At 35.7% G+C, this 14,152-nt stretch overlaps 1 protein-coding gene across 3 annotated transcripts; it reads left to right on the forward strand.

Moving 5' to 3' along the window:
* Positions 1-1,343: 1,343 nt before the first annotated feature.
* LOC104222406 (uncharacterized) lies at positions 1,344-4,508 on the forward strand. 3 transcript variants are annotated; one of them, XM_009773640.2, is made up of 5 exons: positions 1,344-1,421; positions 1,682-1,862; positions 2,171-2,272; positions 3,422-3,676; positions 4,114-4,508. In XM_009773640.2, exons 2-5 carry the CDS (start codon positions 1,746-1,748, stop codon positions 4,141-4,143), a joined length of 504 nt encoding a protein of 167 aa, XP_009771942.1. In that variant the 5' UTR covers positions 1,344-1,421; positions 1,682-1,745; the 3' UTR covers positions 4,144-4,508. The 3 variants fall into 3 exon arrangements, with proteins under 3 accessions (XP_009771942.1, XP_009771941.1, XP_070030182.1); XM_009773639.2 differs by having other exon boundaries at positions 1,359-1,862; XM_070174081.1 differs by having other exon boundaries at positions 1,359-1,862; positions 4,117-4,508.
* The last annotated feature ends 9,644 nt before the right edge of the window (positions 4,509-14,152 follow it).

The raw sequence follows: 14,152 nt of genomic DNA on the forward strand, positions 1-14,152 counted from the left end.
CGCCTCTTTCACTTAGGAGTTAGGGCTGTTCACCTGTTACTATTGGAAAAGGTTTAAAAATATCCTTCATTCACCTATTGGGCTAAAAATACCCCTCCATCCACTTTTTTTGGTTCACTTATGCCCTATGACCGTTAGGTCAGTGCTGAATTAAAAATAATTATTATTCTTTTTGTAAAACTTAAAAAACATATTTTGCAAAATATTTTCGTTTTTTTAAACTAATGCACCAGTAGTCCACTAATTTAGTAAAGTCTTCTTTTATTTTTTTCAGTTTTTATAAAAAATATTTTTTTCATTTTTTAATTTTTAAAGCATTTTGTTTTTGTAAAAACTGAAAATATGGTAAAAACAGATTTTTTTTTTGTTTTTAACAAAATATTTTCGTTTTTTATTAACTGTAAAAAGTTTGAACAAAATATTTCGTTTTTGAAAAATATTTTATTTTTTATTTTTTCAGTTTTTTTAAAGCATTTTTTTTTTGTAAAAACTGAAAAAAATATTTTCGTTTTTTAAAAACTGAAAAAATAAAAATAGGGATCGGGTTGTGGGTTTTTTTTTAAAACGGTTCAGGTAAAAAAAATGGGTCGTTTTAATCTGGTGCTGCCACGTGGTACTCTATCCAAAATAGGAGTATTTTTGTTCCAAAGTATGACAGTAGGGGTATAGATAACCCCGAGTTAGATGGAAGTGGCACGTCTGTTTTTTAGTTGAACTTTTTATTCAGGTCGGGTCAATGTTTGGGACGGGTTGGTCCGAAAAATGGTTAGATATGTGTTAGTCTTTCTAATAGGTTAGATGTTTTAATTTTGACCAATAAGAAGTTGTCATGTGGAATTTAAATAATAATTATTTTTAATTCAGTATTGACCTAACAGTCAAAGGGCATAAGTGAACCAAAAAGGTGGATGAGAGGGCATTTTTAGCCCAATAGGTGGATGAAGGGCATTTTTAAACCTTTTCCAATGGTTTAGATGCATTTTTAACCCTTTTTCGTAATTTCTATATGGAGGTCTAAACAAGATATGACTAACCATCTAAGGCGGCGTTTTCTCATTTTATTCTCAATACATGCAACAAGCATCTTGTATTGGATGTGTGAACATTTCTGAACGGACAAGATCTCGGTTCATCCATCTAACTTCACATTTTTACGACTTTCATCCTATGGATAGGTCTTAGAGGCCTTACATTCACTCTTTTATAAGGGAAATAAAATCTTTATATTACCGATATCTAGAGGAATTAATTTTCTAATTTAAATCAGTTGCCACGTTGTTTTTTTTCTTTTATATGAAGACAGATTTGCTCAGTATGCAATCTTTATGTCCTGCAAGATTAGAGAAAATTTTCCCTTTTTACTTTGCATAGGGGAAGGGTGGAGGTTTTACTTTTAGGAACCAACTATAGCATACGTCATGGTTAGTTTCAATCCAAAATTCTACATTGTGGATGCTATCATCAAGGAAAGATATCTGGTCGAGGAATGAACATAGACAACTATATCCTTCAAACTTCTGAATTCTGATATTTTTATATCCTATGATGTTTTGTAGCATCACTACCATTTTCACCTATTAATAGCCTCATATATTTCATGTATCACACACTTTTTTGTGTAGTGTTTAAAGCATTGGTTTTTGGAGTCTATTAAATACTTTTCAAATTCTTTGTGATGCAGGAGTTCTTCAATTTGTCAAGAATCCCTGAAAAGTAACCCATTTGGTGAATCTACTTTCAGACAAATGAAAAAATCTTTATATACGAATATTCCTCCTTCGTATGTGGAATTCATGGAAAACCTAGTAGTTGAGAAACTTGGACTTGAATATGTGCAAGAGAAAGAATTACACTATTTAACGGTATGATTTTTAATCTTCTAACAAATGTCTTCCTCCTCCTGTATTGGTTCTTTTAGCTCTATCCTTATGTTTTGTAGCTTGTTGATAAATTGCTGCCTGACTCAACTATTTCGTGCAAATGTGTTGTGGAGTAGTCTCAACCTTTTATGTCTAAAATTTCTCGTAAGATGCTCAATTAACTTCTTATTTTTAGAATAACAATATCGTCATTAACATAATTGCCACCACCTACCTATATTTTTGCCCGCTTTACTTCTTGCTGTTTATCTTCCTGTAACTATTATGACATTGACCTTTTCCTTTATAAGATTGAGTTGAGCACACATGGTCATAGACATGAGCTGTGTTGGAAAGAGTTTAGACCTGAGGTTAATGCTCTGTACCAAGAAAATCATCATATAGCTTTATCTGTAAGTTATTTCCTCCATTGAGACCGTTTTTCCTGGTAGAGTGGATCTATGCTATTCAATGTGCGTTCTCCATTTGTTTTGTTGTTTCCTTGCAATCCTTTTGCCTTTATTAAGTTGTAACTCTGCCTATGTTTGTATTTTTCTAAGCATTAGAGATAGACATCAGCATTCAGTTACTCACCAGTGCAACATTTTTTGCCCCCTTTTTTGTGGCTTTGAGGAGGGTTGAATGTTTCACAGTTATTTTGAATGAGGTGTCTTGATATTTCTTCAGTTCACCTTGTCTAATACTAGGTCCTTAGCCTCTAGATTGCGCTTGTCAGGTTGAATAATTGTTTAGTGATTTAGTATGTTCTTAAGGAAATAGGAATCACTGCTCGCATTTCAGGTTTCCAAGTGGTAAAAGCTATACATATCACCAAAAAAACTAGTCATGATTTGATTTTTGGCAACTGCATGAATCTGCCTTTCCATTGGAGAATTTTCTTGGAACCATCATATCTAATTCTCTTTCTGGTGTTTACAGTATCAAAATTTCATCTCTACTGTTAGCAGCTAATCTTACTGCATTCTGTACAATTACTGTTTCTTATCTTATTTTATGTTTCATTAGCTTCCTCTCCCCTGTTCCCTTTTCCATTCGATTTGTTCAATGTTGGGGGTCTATTGGGGAGAGGGTGGAAGGTAGAAGAAACTTGTCGTTGCCCTGGTCCCAATTCAAATCCCTTGTCCCCATTTTTGGTTTTTGATTTTATCGTCAAGGAAGGTTCACAACACAACATGACGAGTAGGATAACGACTACTATAAATACGTTAAAACATTAATCTCAATATCAGGAAAAATGTGGATTTACTGGACAATCTTTAAGTGGTAGAACAGTTTTCTTTTATGAGATGAGCAGGATATCAAGGATTAGAGAACACCTAAATCTGTAGACTTGAGAGTAATTTGTACGTATGATATTATTTTTACTTTTTATTGACATATTGTCATGTGTTACTGATTTCATTTGCACGCCACTTTCATCTTCATCTTCTCATCAGGACTCCTGCACTGTTTTACTGAAAGAACACCACTTATGCTTTCTGTATAGTAAGATGATTCTTTCTGTGAGTCCAGTGATTTAGATGCTTCTTTGCATTTTTCAGGATGAGGAGATTAAAGGAATTAAAGATCTTGTTGGTTCTGCCATTTTGGACCCAGATGTTAAGGGTGGCTTGAGATGGCCCTTTGGCAAGGATTATGATGTTATACGTGTTGATCACACAATTGCAAAATCATATAGAAATCAGCCGATTAGGTTTAAGCTTCGACATGCAGATCGATTTGATTTCACATTTTCAACTGGTCAGGTTGCTCGGGAGATTTTCCTGAAAATGCCTGGAATCATATCCCAGTTGCGGGTAGGTTCTCCTTTCCTGACAAGCAATTATGTATGTCTTTTTATTTTATGTTTTCTATTTTTGGATGTCTCTGCATGATACATCAGTATTGGTAATGGGTTACTCGTAACCGTATTATAGTATTCTTAGCATAAACCTTGACCTTGCTCCCACTTTACTGATTTATCCACCGAATTGGGAACAATTTCATCCAAAAAGCTGGAGCAACACAAACTTACCACTGATTCGTATCTGGTTTTGCTTCTTGTTGGTTGAATCCATCCATATCTTGTTTATTCAAAGAATATTTACAGTAGGATCATGTTAATGTATGGTATCAACTTGCCTGTGCCGCAGAAATACAAACAGCTTCATGCTGTGCCTCTGTTTTATTTTCTGAATTGCTACTTCATTGCTTAAATATTGATTTGAGTTACGTTCTTTTACCAAAAATGCAGCAGAAGAAAACGTGGTGTTTAAAATGTTAGAAGAGAACTTGAAGTTGATCTGGAATTACTGCTTGTTAGATGGTTCTTCGAGCTGACCATGCACGGTGGCCCTTCACTTTCTTTTTGCAAATATCTGCAGAAACCGATAGACATAGACGTATCTTTCACAAGTTATGTACGGCTGGTGAAGGCAATTTTGGCATTTGGATTTTGCAGTGGTGGAACGTACAAGATGTAGATTGTTGAATTAGAACCCAAAATGTTGAAATGTTATTGCACTATATATGTAGTTTTGACATGGAACGCAGTTGTTAGAGGTAATGCATAGAACATCTTAGTTGATCAACACCTGACTTTATTGTCATCTCGTGATCTGATGCATTTTCCTTTAAAGTCGTCCACAATGGCATACTGGTGTTGTTTCATGTAAAAAGGAAGAATCTTCCCGTGAAATCTTCACTATATGATGCTCCATTGCCAATATTGAGTCCAGTAATGGGATTTCTGTGTGAACCAACATGGGTAGTGAACTGCCAGAAATGTCAATCAATATTTTGAATCTGAACATAATATTTTGTCATGTGCAATTTCCATCTTCATTTCCACTTAAAAAATATATTATAAGTTTCCCAGCAATAAATTAATTCCCTACAGTATATGTTTGGAAATTTATATATCATTTAGAGTCTGTTTGGAAAGCCACCCTGTAATTGAAATTGGTGTAATTACTAGGGTAGTAATTATATAGTTGTGTAATTAAGACGACTTGTTTGTTTGTCATAGTATAATTACAGTGTAATTACATGTTTACTGTTGGTTGCACTAGTGTAATTACATAGTTAGATTAAATTTTAAATTAAGTAATTATCAAAACTTAACAGTTAATATAATAAATATATACCTACAAATTTTTATAATTATAAATGATATTATATTTGGTATTTAAGGTGTATATTTTTTCGTGAATATACATTAATTTAGTAATCATATATTTATAACTAATATTGTAAAAATAATTTATATATATTCTTTAAAATAATAATATTTAGTTTAGATACTTACAAAAATTAAAAATATACGTTTTGTAAGAACATCATGGAATTCATTTTTGATAAAATAAATTAATAGTTATTAATATAATTTCATAACATTATTCAAATATTTCACAAAACTAATCTATCAATTCTAACTAAAAAATAAACAACATGCGATGTGAGCCAATACTACTAAAACAAGTAAATTGGTACCATGAATATAACGCAATTTCAAAATAAATAAATATAGTTTAACATATATCAAATTCCAACATAGTAATTGTCACGACCATGGTTCGCCCTCCGTGAATCCTCGTGACGGCACCTAGTTTATACGACTAGGTAAGCCTAACAATGCGGAAAATAAACCAATTTGCGGAAGAAATAATTTAAAACCTAAGTAGCGAAATAAATAGTAATTTAAAGTGCCGCTTGGCATATACAATATCAACTCTCGAAAACTAAATACATTTCCCAAAGCCCGGAATCTCATGATCACAAGTCTTTGAAAGTCTACAAACGTCTAACTCCAGAATATCTAAAAAAGGCACAAATCACGGAAGGGCTAATACAAAAGGGAGAGTAGAAATGGACTCTTCGGTCTGCGGACGCGGCAGATATACCTCAGAGTCTCCATGAACGCCTCGTCTCAAGCGTGATAAGTTTGAGTGGAGGTACCTGGATCTGCACATGAAAAACATGCACAGAAAGGGTATGAGTATACCATAACGGTACTCAGTAAGTGCCAAGCCTAACCTCAGTCAGGTAGTGACGAGGAAGGTCCGGGCCCTACTGAGATTAAATAAAATATAAGGGATGACAGAATAAGACAAGCAGAATAGTCGAAAGCTAACAGTAAGAATTTAATACAGGATAATAAGGAATTCAATAACTGGAACAGAGATAAAAACAATCACAAGGAAATACCACTCTTCACAAGGATAATCACGGGGGATCTCTCAGTATCCCGAGGATCTCTTAGTACCCTCAATATATACCAGGGATCTCTTGGTATCCTCCACATATGATAGGGATCTATTGGTATCTCGAGGATCTCTTGGTATCCTCAATATACGTGCTAGGGATCTCTCGGTATCCCGCACCTCAGCTTAATCATAAGGGGATCTCCCGGGATGCCGTCCCGTAGTCCCAAAGTAAAACACACAGCAACAACACAAAGAATACTCAATTAAGCTCAAATTCGTACCAAGTAAAATAGGTAATTCTAACCAAACATGCTTCACACAATACAATTAAAGCAGTTTAAGCAAATAAGCAGTTAAGTCAATTAAACATGCTTTTCTAAGCTAACAACAGGCTTAAATTGCAAGTAGTATAAAATAGGAAAAAGGAATACAATTGAATTTACTTAAAGAAAATCGGATTTTCAATAATTAGCTCAAGTAAGCACTCGTCACCTCACGTACCAGGCACTTCAATTATCAAATATACCAAATCCTAAGGGGAAAGTCCCCCACACAAGGTTAGGCAAGCCACTTACCTCGAACTAGCTCAAAATCAACCCGAAACCACACTCTTGCCACGAGTACTCGACTCCAAATGGTCCAAATCTATTATATTCAATTGCATAATGTAAATAACACTTCAAGTAACTGATTCTACAATTAAATTCTAAGCTAATACGCGAAATTAGGTAAAATGATCAAAATGCCCCTCGGGCCCACGTCTTAGAATCGGGTAAAATTTACATTTCCAGAATCCTCAAATTCTCACGAGTTCAGTTATACCAAAAGTACCAAAATCGGACCTCAAATGGTCCCTCAAATCATCACTCAAAGGTATCTAATTAATCAAGTCCTAACCCCCAAATTACCACGGATGTTCCTTAAATTTTCATGCTTATAATGATAAAAATCACTCCAATAATGAGTTTAGGGACCAAAGACCTTACCCCCAATGAATTCCTCTGAAAATCTCCCTTGAAAATGCTCCCCAAGGCTTCTTCCCCGCGAAGGCAACTATTTATATGTTCTGCCCAGTTAATCCGCTTCTGCGGCTCTGGGACCGCACCTACAATACTGCTTCTGTGAGGACATGGTCGCATCTACGACATTGCACTTAAAACCCAGCTTCCGCACCTGCGGTTACCCTTACGCAGATGCGGTGCCGCTTCTGTGGTAAGCTCCTGCTTCTGCGGTCCCTGCTGGCATCTCCCTTTTCCGCTTCTGCAATGACTCTGTCGCGTCTGCGGCTCCGCACCTGCGGAACCCAATCGCAAGTGCGGTTATGACAGGATCAGCAGCTTCAGCTGCTTTAAACCACTTCCAATTCTTCCGACAACCCTCCGAAATCACCCCGAGGCCCTCGGGACCTCAACCAAAAATTCGAACAAGTCCTATACCACCATCCAAACTTATACCAATTTTCAAAACACCTAAAACAACATTGAAACATCGAATTAACCATGGATTCAAGCCTAAGAACTCCAAAAACTCTTAATTTACGCTTTCGATCAAAAAGTTTATCAAACCTCGTCCGAATGACCTGAAATTTTGCACACATGTCACATTCAATACTACGGAGCTATTCCAACTTCCAAAATTCCATTCCGACTCTCGGATCAAAATCTCACTATCGAACTAGAAACTTCAAAATTCGACTTTCGGCATTTCAAGCCTAAATTAGCTACGGACCTCCAAAACACAATCCGAACATGCCCCTAAGCCAGAAATCACCCAACGGAGCTAACGGAACCATCAGAATTTTATTCCGAGGCCGTCTTCACACTGTTCCGACTACGGTCAAATTTCCAAAACTTAAGCTCTCATTTAGGGACTAAGTGTCCCAAAACTCTCCGAAACTCAAAACCGAACATCCCGGCAAATCAAAATAGCAGAAATAAACACGGGGAAAGAAGTTAATAGGGGATTGGGGTGTAAATTCTTAAAACGACCGGCCGGGTCGTTAAAGTAATAGTGAGTTCCACTGCAACTTAAGATTAGGAAACATGATAAATTTATAACCACATTCAACAATGAAATTCCACTTTAATTATATCACTCATTATATGGCAAGTTTATTAACGACTCATTATTTCTAATATTAGGAGGTGTAGTTTCAAAAAATAGAATAAATAAAATATAAGTAATTACGTGGAATCACAAGAAGTAAAGATAAAGAAATAAAAGATAAATAATGTACAATAATAGAAACAAAATGTTATAAAGCAAATAAATTAAAATAAAAACAAAAAGGAAATAAACTAAAATGCAACCTTGTAATTACACAGTGTATTACCACCAATTCTCACCTCCCCCTTGAGAATTGGAGAGTGTAATTACACCCTCCAATTACATCCAATTCTATGCTGACCAAGTAATTACTTGGCCAAACAAACATGCCAAACTGTGTAGTTACACCCAATTACACCCGAATCCATTTCCAAAGTGGCTTTCCAAACAGGTTCTTACAGGATCCCTTTGATGGATATAGTTTTTGAAGATTCTAATTCACACGAAGAAGTTATAAACATGGCCAATTCTTTTTCTGAAAAGTTTAAAGTCATTTTTTGTGTTTGGTTGTCAAAAAACTTGAAGGAAAAATATTTTATTATAAATTTCTGAAAGCTCTCTACAATTCTTTATTTCCTCAACCCATAAAATAAGTTATCAATACCTCTATTTATAATAGTATGAAATCTATTTCAACTAGAAACAGGAAAGCTATTCCTATATTTGTTCTAACTGCAAATCATAGTTAGACATGAATTAAATAAACCAAATTCCAATAATTAAGGCTTTCTACTACAACTTTGAATTAGTTTTCCAACATTCTCCCGTAATTCAAGTTGTATACATCTGACTTGTTTGTTGTGCAGTTATAATGGAACACTTCTCTCCAACTTTCGATTTTGATGAAGCACATGTCTCCATGCTTCCTTGATGCACTTTGTCACCAACACCCAATTTTGTTGAAACATTTGTCTCCAACTGTTGATGCACTTTGTCACCAACACCCGATTTTATTGAAGCGCATGTCTCCAACTTCCGTTGATGCACTTTGTCACCAACCCGATTTTGTTGAAGCACTTGTCTCCAACTCACGTTGATGCACTTTGACACCAACCGTTGATGCACTTTGTTACCAATACTCAATTTTGTTGAAGCACCTATCTCCAACTCACGTTGATGCACTTTGTCACTAACACCCAATTTTGTTGAAGCACCTGTCTTCAATACCGTTGATGCACTTTGTCACCAACATTCAATTTTGTTGAAACACATAACCAACTTCCAACTTTTTTAAACCTCTCTCCAACTTTTAAAGAAGAGTTTCTTCATCTTGTGCCAAGTTTGTTTGCACCTCTTTAAACTTATTTTTTTCTCTTGAAACAAACTTTTCATCAAATAATCTAATTTTGTTGACAACTATCTATGATTTTGCCACCATATTTTTTGGCCAGACGGCGGCACACATTGGCTTGCACCACCCGCCTACTAGATTATCTCCCAAGATCGTAGAAGCTCTGATAACAATATGAAGAAAACTATTTTATTATAAATGTCTGAAAGCTCTCTACAATTCTTTATTTTCTCCAGCCATAAGATAAATTATCAACACCCCTATTTATAATAGTATGAAACCTATTTCTACTAGAAACATGAAAGTCTATTCCTATATTTGTTCTAACTGCAAATCATATTTAGACATGAATTAAATAAACCAAATTCAAAATAACTAAGGTTTTCTACTACAACTTTGAATTAGTTTTCCAACAAAACTTTACAGTTAAAATGAAAGAATTGACTTTTTCCGAAGTTATTCTCCTTCATAACTATTTATGTCTAAACATCATGTTACCCTTCCAACCAACACTTAAATAATACTACCTTTGTTTCTTTTTAAAATCATGCATTAGCTTTTTTCCATTTCCAACCGATACTAGAGAACAATTGTTAGAAGGACCCCTTGAAAACTTGATTGAAGTAAACAACCTCCATTTTCCTTTCTCGCTTATTTTTAGGTCGAATAATTGTTAACATATAGTTTAATGGCTTAAGGGGTATCAGGGGCCAATTTAATATTTTCAAGACAAGGGGGCTAGCTATTAAAGTATAATTTTTTTTATTTCTCCCGCTTCATCTCTCTCTCTAGTCACCGCAGACTCACTCCGGGTTCTGGTAGTGACAGACCCAAAACAGACGACGATAAAATTTCTCTCGTCTATACGAACCTCCCTCATTACTGTGTATTTCTTTAGAAATCGTCAAATCTGGGTAAATCCTAATTTCTTTTTTTCTTTTCATAAATCGGGGATTTTGGGTTTGAACAGTGCAATTTTTTGAAGTGAAGTTGCATGACCACTTGTGTTTTGTATTTGGTTTGTGTAGATCTTGATGTTGTTCATTGTTCGGCTAGCTTTGGGCTCAGTTTTCTCGATTGTGCGTCGGTATCACAACCTAATATATACTGATAAACTTATGGTCGATTATTATCTGCTTTCAATTATTCTCCAAAATTATTTTTTCTAATTTGTAAAATTCCAAGTGTGTGTTTCAAGTTATTAACTGTGATATTGCTTATTTGCATGTAGTAAACATGATGAAGATGTTGGGAATATGCCCCACATAAATAATATTTACGGTAATAAAAGTGGAATAATAACGTAGTACTGAGATACAGTGATTAACAAGAATAAAAGAAAGACAACGACACCATGATTTTTACATGGAAAACTCTTCTGAATAAGGGAAAACCACGGCCCCGCAAGGAGCAACTGATATCTTTATAGAAGGGAATTTTACATTTTGTAAGCCTGAGTAAAATACTCCAAAGATCACTACAACACTTAAAATAAATAACACTCTTTTGATATTCCCACCTCACTACAATATTGCCCACTCTCTATTATTCCCAAAGACTATTTTCTTATACCCTATCTGTGAAACCTCACTTTTTCTTTCTCTTTGTTGACGCGTTTACAAATAAAAGTGAAAGAACCTATTTATAGTTTCAGAATGCCCATGATGATATATGCAATGACATTAATATTTGCTGCAAAAGTCAACTGCCCAAATCTTTTCTAAATTGGTTGGCTTGACAAAAATCAAAAGGAAGCTTCATCTTCTTTCACATATAGGGCTGGATCCCACAAATCTTCCCCTCCAATCCTTTTCACCTGAAGGAGGTAACACCGCATTTATAGCTTGAGTGCATGCCGACAAGTTCTTTGCACAATTCGAACTTGTCTCTTGGTACCACCTTGGTCAGCATATCTGTGGGATTCTCACTTGTAAAAATCTTCAAAACTTTTAGAGATTCATTCTCTACCATTTCTCGAATCCAGTGATATCTCACGTCAATGTGTTTGATCCTATGAACTTTTACTGTCACAATAGACGACATACTCCTTCTTATGCAATCCAAGCTCTTGAAGGAACCGTTTCAACCATATCATCTCCTTTCCAGCTTCAGAGCAATATTATACTTCGCTTCAGTTGTAGAGAGTGCGACACACTTCTACAATCTCGACTGCCATGATATAGCCCCCCCCCCCTAAAAATGTAAACAAATATCCAATAGTAGATTTTCTATTATCAATGTCACCTACCATATCAGCATCTGTATAGCTATTCAAGATTGGATCATATCTTCCAAAGAACAAACAATCTCCCGCGGTACCTCTCAAGTACTTGATTCCCAATGTTGTCTTCTAGTATTTTCAAGAAACCTGCTGACAACACCAACTGCGTGAGCAATATCAGGTCTAGTGCATACCATTGAATACATCAAACTTCCAACGGCAGAGGAATAAGGAACTTTGGTTATGCTTTCCTTTTCCTTCATTGTTATAGGACACATATTCTTGCTTAACTTCAGCTGACTAGCAAGAGGCGTGCTGATTGGCTTAGCATGCTTCATGTTGAAGCGTTCCAGTACACGTTCGATGTACTTCTCCTGAGACAATCACAACTTTCTACTTGTTCTCTCTCGAACTCTCTTCATACCCAAAATTTATTGTGTTGGGCCCAAGTCCTTCATATCAAATGACTTGGACAAATCTCCCTTCAACTTTGCGACCAACTCCTTGTCTTTTCCTACAATTAACATGTCATCCACATACAATAAGAAAATAATAAAATTATTGTCAGAAAATGTTTTGAAGTATACACATGGATCAGAATATGTCTTTATATAAGTTTGACTTTTCATGAATGAGTCAAACTTCTTGTACCACTACCTGGGTTCTTGTTTCAACCCATAAAGACTCTTATTCAATTTTCACACCATATGTTTCTTTCTAGCTACTTCAAATCCTTCTAGTTGCTCCATATAAATCTCCTCTTACAAATCTCTATGAAGAAATGCAGTTTTCACGTCCAACTGCTCCACTTCAAGATCTAGGCTAGTTGTCAAGTTTAAGATTGTTCGATTAGAAGTCATTTTGACAACAGGTGAGAAAAATTTATCAAAATCAATACCTTTCTTCTGTTCGAAGCCTTTTACCACCAATCGAGCTTTGTATCTAACCAGCTTGCCATTTCTATCTTTCTTGAGTTTAAAGACCCATTTGCATTTGAGTGGTCTTTTACCGTTTGGAAGTTCAATCAGCTTGCACGTGCCATTTTTCTGTAGACATTTCATCTCTTCTTTCATGGGTTTCATCCAATGGTTCTTTTTTGGATGGGACATCACTTCCTTTTTGCCGAATCATTCACTACACACTTGGGATGAGTTGGTGGCCAAGTTCATTGCTATGTTTTTCTCTTTCGAGCACATGGCTACCCTTCGGGATGAAATCTTAGAATTCAAGCAAGAACCGAATGAACCACTACATGGAATTTGGGAATGCTATAGAACAATGGTCAAGAAATGTCTTAACAATGATATGATGGAGAACATGCTGCAACAAACCTTCTATTGTGGGATAAACACAACCAACCAATGTGTAGTGAACCAACTAGCCAGTGGAAACTTCATGATAGCGCCTTATGCGGAGGCGTGTGATATTCTAGATGAGATGGAAGAAACGTCATTGGCTTGGGAATCCCGAGCTAATGTTCCACAAGGTGATCTGAATATGATACACCTACACAAAGAGTTGCAAGACCATGGAAAAGTCATTGCCAATTGACAACAACCATGACTCAACTAGCAACGACCCAACTCAATCAAGTGCAAGCTCCAAAGCAAGTTCATGCTATGGAGTGAGTTAATGTGTTGGTGAATAAGAAGAAGACCAAGGGTTTACAAATGCAAACCCTAGTGGAGAATTATGTGCAAGATGATGGCGGTTTTGATCAAGATGATTCTTATAATGAGAAAGAGGAGGAAATTCAATATGTGAATAATTTTCAAGGGCAAAGAAACAACTTCCAAGGCTTAAGTCAACAACAATGGAAACTACAAAATAATTGTGGCAATTGGAGTTCTAACCATCAAGGGAATTGGCATAATAACAACAACCAAGGAAATTGGTGAGACAACAATAAAGGTGGTTGGGGAAACAATCCAGGAAATCGAGGGTCGGATTTTCAAAGGCCCCCAATGTATTAACAATAAAGCAACCAACCTTTTTATCTTTCTCATGGTTCAAGTTCTTCAAACAATAAGATGGGACATATTGAGAATATATTCAACCAAATGATGGGGGAAAATGCCAATTCGGATGCCTAACTTGCCTCACAAAATACATCAATCCATAATCTAGAAGTTCAAATAGGGCAAATATCTCAAGCTCTAAATTCTAGTCCTAAGGGTGCACTACCAAGTGACACGGTGGTGAACCCGAAGGGCGATAACAATACGGGGTGCTAATACCCAATTTTTCTCATATATTTTAATACATATATATGCTTTCAAAATAGCACATGGTAGGAATGATTACGGGCCGTTGATCTCTGAGATCAACGGCCAAGATTAGGAAGGCCTGGGTCGGGTGTAATTGAGTTTGGGCCGCGGGTGAATTGGGTTAGGCTGGTAATTGGGTTAAATTGGGGCTGAAATAGAAAATAAAATAGGCTAGATTTTAAATAGCCCTTTTTAATAGTTAT

Source organism: Nicotiana sylvestris, chromosome 5 (genome assembly GCF_000393655.2).
Source record: "Nicotiana sylvestris chromosome 5, ASM39365v2, whole genome shotgun sequence".
NCBI lineage: Eukaryota > Viridiplantae > Streptophyta > Magnoliopsida > Solanales > Solanaceae > Nicotiana > Nicotiana sylvestris.